Source organism: Humulus lupulus, chromosome 1, assembly GCF_963169125.1.
Source record: "Humulus lupulus chromosome 1, drHumLupu1.1, whole genome shotgun sequence".
Lineage (NCBI taxonomy): Eukaryota > Viridiplantae > Streptophyta > Magnoliopsida > Rosales > Cannabaceae > Humulus > Humulus lupulus.
In genome coordinates, this window is record NC_084793.1 from 127,008,151 (window position 1) to 127,018,435 (window position 10,285).

Sequence of the window (10,285 nt, forward strand, 5' to 3'; positions counted from 1 at the left end):
AGCAAAATTTAGAGGAGAGCTAGTTCAATTAAGCTGCAAGGTTACTGAGCTAAGATTGAGGATTTGACAAGGGTTTAGCAAGGTTAGGCCATCACTTGAGGTAAGGTTCTGTAATCTCTTCAGTTGCTGGTTTGGTTTCTGAATTATGGTGTATAAGTTGAGTTTGATTGGGAACTATGGGGAAATTCAGGGCAAAGGTTAAGGAAAAGCAAGCCAAGGAGGTCTAGAAACAGCTTGTGGTCAAAATCCTATCAAAGGTATAAAGTCTAAACTCTAACTTTGCTGTTCAGTTGGTTTCTGCTGGGTTTTAGTGTTTAGGAGTGGCTATGGTGAATTCTGAGTTTGTGGATGCATGTGCTTGAGTTCTAGGTATTTGGGGTGCTTGGGATGAGTGGAGTATGGTCATAAGGTTGTTTTTGAGTTTGGGAAGGATTTGGAAGAGTTTTGGTTGAGGTTGGTTCGAGGAAATCGCAAGAAGGAGAACTGAGGGTAGTATCTGACTGTGACTAGCGCTACAACGCTAGCCTTTGGGCGCTGTAGCGCTAGGCCATGTTTGCTGATGGGGTTTTGCTTCTGTTTGTAGCGCTGTAGCACCCTCCCATGAGCGCTGTAGTGCTACCTTGCCTTCTGAAGGGGATTTTAGGGTTGTTTGCAAAGGCTTTTGACCTAGGGTTTGGGGTTTGATTCCACCACCTTGTTTGGTGGAACTAGGACTTCCCGGGGGCTCGGGATTAGCCCTGGGGCTGGGTTTTGGACTAGAGGGTTGATGATAACTTTGGGCCATGATTGTGTTTAGGTGAGCGCTAGGGCTCGAGGGGGATCATGCTCAAGGAGTCGAGGGATCAACGCTAGTGAATTGAAAGGTAAGAAAACTGCACCCTACTATATGTTTGTGATGGGACTAAGTGCTCCCGAGAATTGTATTGTGTCAATGATGGTATTATGCCATAGGACATGTAAAAGTGGCCTAAGAGTGTCGTACATAATACTTGCGCATAGGGCGCGACTTGGTCACTGGTAGCCGCGGACAGCTTAACATTCACTGAGCTCGGCTTAAGCGGGCCGGAGTCAGTGGGATAACGGAGGGAGCAGCCTGACTGTGCAAGCCCTAGTTATCATTTGTGCAGTGATTTGAGATATTAATTGATATGCTTAGTGTGTTGAATACTTGATCATATTGAATTTGAGAACTTGTGATGCAATGTGAGATATGGATTTGTCTGTTCATTGCTTATGCTCTGTTGTTGTGTTTTCTTGCTGGGCCTTGGCTCACGGGTGCTACGTGGTGGAGGTAAAGGCAAAGGCAAATTGAACCAAGCCTGAGATGGAGAGCTCCGAGGTGGAATGTGCATAGCCAGCTGTTCGACCGCCATGGTCGAGGAGTGGATCAGGACAAGGATTACCTAATTGTCTGTTTTGCCTTAATATGGCCGGATATTGTGTATAAACCTTGTGTCTTTTGTAAACAGTCTTTAAACTTAATATTTTTGGGATCCCGTGTAAACAGATGATGCTTCTTAAAGAAAATGTGGCTTATGAGACCAAACCACTTTAAACCCTAGTTCCTTTATAGTTTCAGTAACACGATTTTAATTAAATGACTTGATTAGCAAGTCTGGCACTTTATAAACACACAGTGTAACGGTCTTGGCTATCCAGGGCGTTACACGAATAATCTAGGGTGGCCACCCAAGACCTTTGATCCAAACTCTCCACTACTTTACCATCTGACGTTTCTATTGTTCCATCCGCAGGACGGAGCACTATGCTAACACCCGAGGAGATGATTGAGCAGCTGGTGGCAAGGAAGCTTGAAGGCATGGAAGCCATGATCCATAGGATCCCAGGGGTCCCAGCGCCAATCGGGAAGAGCTTACCCAGTAGCTTTGCAGACTCCCCATTCGTGGATGCCATAGCACTCATGGAGATGCCAAAAAAGTTCATCTTCCCACTAATGAAGATGTACGATGGAACGAAAAATCTGAATGATCACATAGCAAGCTACAAGCAACGAATGTTCACAGCCGCCATCCCTCGCGAACTACACGAGGCTTGTATGTGTAAGGGGTTCGGATCCAATTTGGTAGGGCCATCCCTCCAATGGTGTATGAACCTACCTAATAACTCTATCTTCTCATTTTCTCAATTAAGTGACATATTTGTAGAGCAATTTCCTAGTAGCAAGAAGTTGGAGAAGTTATCTGATGATCTTTATAGGATCAAACAAAGGAGGGGTGAGTCACTTAGAGACTACGTTGCTAGGTTCAATACGGAGAAAGTATACATCACGTCATGCAACGTTGATACAGCGATTACAGCCTTTCGGAAAGGACTAATGGTAGATTCAGACCTTTATAAAGAACTAACCAAGTATCCTTACAGGACCATGGAAGACATGCTAGCAAAAGCTTGGGCTGAAATCAAATGGGAAGAAGATGAATCAAACAGACCTACATATTCACCCTACCCAAATGCAAGAGAAAGTAGAAGCACAAGGAGAATAGAACGCAGATACAGCCCATACCATGAATTGCACCCAACTACTAGAACCTGCAGACCAGGAAGGGAGCCCAGGCACACACTACCATCCAGAAGACCAAGAGAACAAGAGAAAACACCCATCCCAGAGTATAATCTAAATATAGACCCAGTGGAGATCGTAGTGGTAATGAAAGGGATGGGAAACAAAGTCAAGTGGCCTGAAAAGATAAAGAAGCCAGCTAATAAATGAGATACCACCAAGTGGTACGAATTCCACAATGATCATGACCATACGACAATAGAATGCATCGCTCTACGATTTGAGGTCGCGGGACTTCTCCGTCGAGGTCAACTCAGAGACTTTTTGTCAGACAAAGGAAAAATCACCATGACCGGGGGAGATACCAGACCAACCATGCCACCAAAGCCACCCCAACACACACGGACATGCAACGTAATATCTGGAGGATCATAAGTGAGTGGAGTGACATACTCAGCTTCCAAAAGACATGCAAGGGAAGTCTTGGGGATGGACGAAAGACCAAAGAGGCCACCAAAAAACTATACCGGACAGATCATAAGCTTCATCGATGACGAAGCCTCAGATTTGCTTAATCCTCATCATGATGCTTTAGTCATTTCACTATTTATTTCAAACTGCTTAACTAAACAAATATTGATTGACAATGGAAGTTCAGCTAACATCTTATTTTTACATGCTCTTAGGGGGATGGGGATTGACGAATCTACCATCATCTGTAAGTCAATCATACTTGTGGGATTCAGCAGTGAGCAAAAGCATTCAGTTGGTGAAGTGACATTATATGTGTATGCCGAAGGAGTCAATCTCCAAACCAGATTTTTGTTAGTCGACTCACCCTCAGCCTACAACGCCATCCTTGGCCGTCCTTGGATTCATGCAATGAAAGCAGTCCAATCTACATACCACCAGGTCATCCATTTTCCAACAAAGTGGGGAGTGAAGGAGATCTATGGAGCACAAAAGATGGCTCGAGATTGTTATCAGACTACATTGAAAGACAAACAAGCCTCAGCATAGCAACTACAGCATGATACATCAACGAGTGCACCTGTAGAGCCTGAGACGGAGGATCTCGATGATGTGAGGATCAGTGAAGACTTCCCAGAGCATACCATCCAAATAGGATCAAAGTTGACACCTGAGTTCCGTGCTCGACTCATCGAATTCTTGAAAAAGCACCATAACTGTTTCGCATGGTCTCACGAGGACATGACATGTATTGACCCTAATATTATTGTTCATATGTTGCAAGTAGACCCAGACTATCCTCCAATCAAGCAAAAAAGGAGAAAGTTTGCTCCAGAACGCAACAAAGTAATCAATGAAGAGATTCAAAAGCTGATCGACATAGGGTCTGTTCGAGAGGTCGACTATCCTGATTGGCTAGCTAATGTTGTTGTGGTGAAGAAGAAGAATGGTAAGTGGCGAGTTTGTATTGATTTTACAGATCTAAACAAGGCGTGCCCCAAATATTCATTTCCATTGCCACACATAGATATGATGGTGGATGCAACAGCTGGACATGAGCTACTCAGCTGTATGGATGCCTTCTCAGGATACAACCAGATACTTATGCATCCGGAAGATCAAGAAAAGACAGCATTCATCACCAAGCGAGGGACGTTTTGCTACAAAGTCTTGCCCTTCGGACTCAAGAATGCGGGGGCAACGTAACAAATGCTAGTTAATCGAATGTTCGCAGAGATGCTAGGAAACTCGATGGAAGTCTACATAGATGATATGCTAGTCAAGTCGTTGGTTGCCCAAGACCACCTTGACCATCTCCAACAAGCGTTTAAGGTACTTGAAAAATATAACATGAAATTAAATCCTGCCAAATGTTCTTTTGCTGTATCATCAGGGACATTCTTAGGCTACATGGTGACCAAGTGCGAAATAGAAGCAAATCCAGAGCAAATAAGTTCAATCCAAACCATCCAACCACCTAAGAACATCATAGATATACAACATTTAAATGAGAGGATAGCAACACTAAGCCGATTCATATCAAAGTCATCTGAACGTTGCCATATCTTCTTCTCAAAGCTTAGGAAGACCAAAGACTTCATCTGGATGGAAGAATGTCAGAAAGCACTTGACGAACTCAAGGCATATCTCTCGTCACCACCACTGATGGCCAAGCCTAAAGATGGAGAAACACTCTACATTTACCTAGCAGTATCAGAAACAGCTGTCAGTGCTGATCTCATAAGGTAAGAAAATGGTAAGCAGCAACCTATGTATTATATATCTAAAACTCTATTGGATGCAGAAATTAGATACAGCCAGCTAAAGAAGCTTGCTCTGGAACTCATCACAGTAGGACGGAAGCTCAAACCCTATTTCCAGTGTCACCCTATAGTGGTACTCACGCAATATCCACTCTGTGCCATACTACACAAACCATAGCTCTCAGGAAGATTGACAAAATGGGCTGTAGAGCTCATCAAATATGATATCACATTTCAAACAAGGACCGCAATCAAATCTCAGGTATTAGCTGACTTTATTGCAGTCTTCTCTAGTGATATGCAGATTCAAGCGGAGAAGGAATTGTTATGTCTGGAACAAAAATCAAATACCAAATGGAGATTGTCAGTTGACGAGTCAAGCAACAACAAAGGATGCGAACTTGGGATAGTGCTCACAACCCCAACTGAAGAAATTATACAATGATCCATTAGATGCGAATTCAAAGCTACGAACAATGAAGCAGAATATGAGGCATTGATAGCTAGACTCGACTTAGCAAGGGAATTGAATATAAAGAATATCGAAGTCACTTCGGACTCCCAGCTGGTGGTCAACCAACTCAATGGAACTTACCAAGCAAAAGACTCAAAAAATGACATCATACTTGGAGCCAGTAAAAGAAAAGGTAAAACAATTCAGTGAATTTTCAATTGTTCAAGTTCCTAGATTAGAGAATGACCATGCAGATTCACTCGCAAACTTGGGCTCGAAAATCCAAATTAAGAATGGGATTACAATCTCAGTATTGTACATGCAATGGCCAGTCATGTGGAAGCAACCAGAACAATCAGCGAACACCATCGACACTCAATCTTGGATGACACCAATTATTGAGTACCTGCACCACGGTACTTTACCGGAGGACAAAAATGAGTCAAGAAAGCTAAGGACAAAGGCAGCTAGGTTCACCCTCAGTAGCGGTCGACTATACAAAAGATTGTTCACTGGTCCTTTACTCAGGTGTTTGAATCCAGTCGAGGCAAAGTATATACTGACGGAGCTACATGAAGGTGAATGCGGAAACCATTCTGGATCGAGGAGCCTGTGTAACAAAGCCCTTACAACTGGGTACTATTGGCCAACAATGAGAAAAGACTCAGTTGATTTTGTTAAGAAGTGCGACAAGTGCCAGAGGATTGCTCAAGTGTCGCATATGCCACCTGAGAAACTCCATTCAACATTGACGCCATGGCCCTTCATGAAGTGGGGGATGGATATCATAGGAAAGATGCCAACAATGCTGGGACAAAGAGTATTAATGCTAGTAGTGACTGATTACCTCACCAAGTGGGTCGAAGCAGAAGCGTATGCGCAAGTCAGGGACCGAGAAGTCAAGAGTTTTATCTGGAGGAATGTCATATGCAGATTTGGGGTGCCAAGGGAGATAGTGACAAACAACAATTCTCAATTCATAAGTATCAAGTTTCAAGATTTTTGTAAAGAATGGGGAATACAACTCTCGTTCTCGACAACCAGATACCCACAATCAAATGGACAAGCGGAAGCGACAAAAAAGACTATGGTAGCATCTCTATAGAAAAGACTAGACAAAGCAAAAGGAAGGTGGGCAGATGAACTTCCAGGAGTACTATGGGCCTATCGAACAACAACAAAGACTTCAACTGGAGAAACCCCGTTCTCGCTAACCTATGGAACCGAGGCAGTCATTCTTGCAGAGGCAGGATCCCTTCTACAAGATTCGAGCACACGACAGATGCAAGAAACTGGAAAAACATGGGTCATAAGCTTGACATATTAGATGAACGAAGGGAACAAACATTAATAAGGGTCGCAGCCTACCAACATAAAGTGGCACAACACTTTAACAAGAATATCAGAGTTCAAAAATTCAACGTTGATGACTGGGTCTTGAGAAGGGTCTTCCAAAATACAAAAGAAGCAGGAGTTGGAAAGTTAGGTCCGACATTGCAAGGTCCCTATAAGATTACCAAAATAGTAGGACAAGGTGCATACAAACTTCAAGCATATGATGGACGCAACATAAGTAACAGCTGGAACGCTGTCCATTTAAAACAGCACCACTTCTAAACTCTTAACTCTAATTTCTAAACAAGTACTTAACCTTTATCATTATTTTAATCACAATACTAACTTAAGCATCTGAGGGTCGATGGCTTTGCCGTCAACCACACCCTGACATTTCAGGATTCGAAGAGTGGCCAAGAAAAGCCAACCCATGACTACCCATTAAATAGGATTCAAGGATAATAGTCAAGAGGCTAGCGTGTGATGATCCATGTATCAGAAGTCTGAAGTGAATCTAGACGAACACCTGATAATGCATAAGAATTCAGACTCAACACAAGTCCAAGCATCGCCATATAACATACCAACACTTGGACTGGGGAGAAAGGAGAAGGTCGTAGAAATTTTTGAGAAGACCAAGACAATAATCATAGAGACAACTTATGACAATTCAATGTTTTAATATCTTCTTTCGAAACTTGACTTTCCTTTTCTCAGATGAACAAAAAAATTGATTATGAATATTGTCATTTTACAATAAAATTTACACTTGGTCAAGTCTTACATACAAAATCAACCATTCCTCTATTTCCTGACCATCTCAAATGGATGGATTACCCTAAGTCGTCACTCCTTGTTACGTGACCATCCCCAGATGGATGGATTATCTTAGGTTAGGACTTCTTTTTACGTAACCATCCCAGATGGATAGATTTCCATAGGTTGGCACTCATTGTTGCATGACTATCCCCAGATGGATGGTTAACCCAAGGTTCCCACTCCTTGATACGCGACCATCCCGAGTCGGATGGATGGCTTGCCACTCCTTGATATTTAAGGTCCTATGTTGCAACCTCCTTGTTACGTGACCATCCCTAGATGGATGGATTGCCCTAGGTCAGCACTTTTTGTCATGCCACGGTCCCCAGCCAGATGGACGGATCCCGGATGGATGGTGGACACCAGTCGGATGGATGGCAATAAATAGTCATTGTCTGGCACTCGACGGTCCTCAGACAAATAAATGGATCCCTGACAGATGGATGATGAATAACTATTGTTTGTCACCTAACGCCCGATATCATTGTAGAATACTACCAATGGTACCATCTGAGATGATCACATACCACCTGTAGAGGACCATGATCACAATAACTTTATGCTTGGTCAATTTGTATAATATTCATTAACATCAATCACAGTTTACTACCAACATTCAACTGTAGTGAAAAGCATGGTTTAACATAGAAAAACCTCAACAATACAACAGAGAGCATAATTCAACATTCAAAAGTCTCAACAAAGAGCATCAAAAGGCTCAACAACCAACATTACAATGTTAAACCAACAAAAGAGCAAAGCATAAAAAAAATAAAAGCAAATAAAAGAAAAGAGAAACTAGGTGTTGACAAACTAAACATTGTCCAATCGAGAAACAATGCTCGACATACTACTGAGTCACCTTAGAATAAACAATGGACTGATGCTCAACAATATCCCCAGTGGCATGTCCAACAATCTGGTTGCCCCCATCCTCATCTTGAGGAATACTCGTGCCAAACCCAGGACCAATAGACCCCCCCGTCGGCAGGGCCAGCCTCATTCTCAAACATACCAATGTAGAGTTCCAACTCTTCGTCTACCTTCCAATCCTTAGACTTGCCTTCTTTGAACTCTGTCAACAGTTCTTTATGAGCTTTCCACATGGCCTTCACCGCAATGTCCTCCAGCTGAGCACAAAAATCATTCGAATTCTTCTTCTCCTTAACTTGTTCGCTCTCTTTATCCTTTTGTTGCCTCTTCAACTCTTCGTTTAATTCCTTACTTGCCTTAAGCCTCTCGTCAACTTTCGTAAGACCTGATCGAAGCTCGGTGTTGGACTTTCTAAGATCACAGTTTTCCCTTCTGAGGCGTTGATGGTCTCGATGAATATGAATTGCATTAGAGAGCATCTGTAAAAATAAACAAGTTAGTGCAAACAAAACATACAAAAATGAAATAAGTAAAATAGGTTGCTTACTCGATAGGCTCCAGACACCAAATCATTGGATGACTCGACGGATCCCATTTCCTTCAAACGAGTCTCATCACGAGGACATAAGAGGGCTTCGACATATCCTTCAATAGACAAAGGGTTCGAATACACACAAGTATTCTTTGGATTAATGATGGAGATATTTTCTTCCTCGTCATCAAAATCAACCCTAGGCTTCTTGCTTGATCCTCCTCCTTCAATGCCCTTTGAAGAAGTAGTACTCTTTGAGGGCACGGGGTTTATTGATGGCTCTACAGTCGACAAATGACCTTTCTTCTTACTCGCCGCTCTCTTGGCTTTTGGCAAGGCATCAAGATCAGAAGGCATTTTGAATGACATCTTTTTCAAAAACTTATCCGCTAGATTACGTTCTTCTTCTGTCAGATGGTTAAGAAGAATAAACTTGATACCAATCAATTCTAAAGCTCACTTCAACAAAAAAATAGGAATTCGACCATCCAGTCCAATAAGAAGATTACCTTCACTTCGCCCCTCCACTTTGCTCCAAAGAAAACTAGAAGTCAAATTTGATTCCTTCAGCAATTTCTTCCAACTTCGTTGCTTTTCAGGGATTGCTAAAATTTTCTTAAAATTTCGGTCACTATCATATGATAGAGCAGGAAGTATGGTCAATTCTTTATCTACAAAAAGAAAAAGAAGAAGAAAAACACCAACATTAGGATTTCAAGGGGTTGGAAACAAAAGACACAGGAAAAATAGGTAAAATAATCTAGCATGCAACACCTACCTAATACCCGCCAACTAGTAGGAAACCTATCGGCTCCAAGCGAGAACATTTCTTTTCCATGGAAGAAACAATAGTATTCTTTCCATCCACGGTCATTGGATTTTATATTACAAATCAAGGACTCATCTTCATTACGAGACACGGAACTATATCTTCCCTTCTCTTTATCATGTTCTCTCACTGTGTAATGAGCATGAAACTCTACTAACTCAACACTCATCCCGAACACCTCAGTAAACCTTTCGATGCCTAAAAGCACTCTCCATGCATTAAGCATTAGCTGAATAGGGGCTATCTGATACAAGTTAAGTACCTTTGAAACAAAAGGAAGGAAGGGGAACCTGAAGCCTTGATGAAAGGTGTACTCATACATACCACACCAACCAGGGGTATCCCAATCGACCCGTTCGAAAAACCTGGGTAACCTTATCTTAATATTATGAGGAATACCGAAAGATAATCTCATCTTAGCTAAAAGGGGAACTGTTAGTTGGGTTTCAGGATTTACCCATAGAATACCTTGTGATCGGCCAGAAAAGCTTGGCCCATCATCTTCACCCACCAGTTGCGCCAAGATATAACCCATCATAGGAGCTTCTTCGCCAGGTATCGCCAACCCGACGGCATCATGGTCTTCAATATCCCCACCATAATAATCATCTACCACTGTAACAGGATTAATAGGCAAAGAATCTAGGACATCATCACCAAAGTCGTCATCCATATTGATAACCTACTA

The 10,285-nt window shown here is 42.3% G+C and overlaps 1 protein-coding gene across 1 annotated transcript; it reads left to right on the plus strand.

Annotated features, from left to right (window-relative positions):
- Window positions 1–1,783: 1,783 nt before the first annotated feature.
- Window positions 1,784–2,731, plus strand: LOC133821608 (uncharacterized). The gene has a single exon (XM_062253799.1). The coding sequence runs from the start codon at window positions 1,784–1,786 to the stop codon at window positions 2,729–2,731; it is 948 nt and encodes a 315-aa protein (XP_062109783.1).
- Window positions 2,732–10,285: the final 7,554 nt, after the last annotated feature.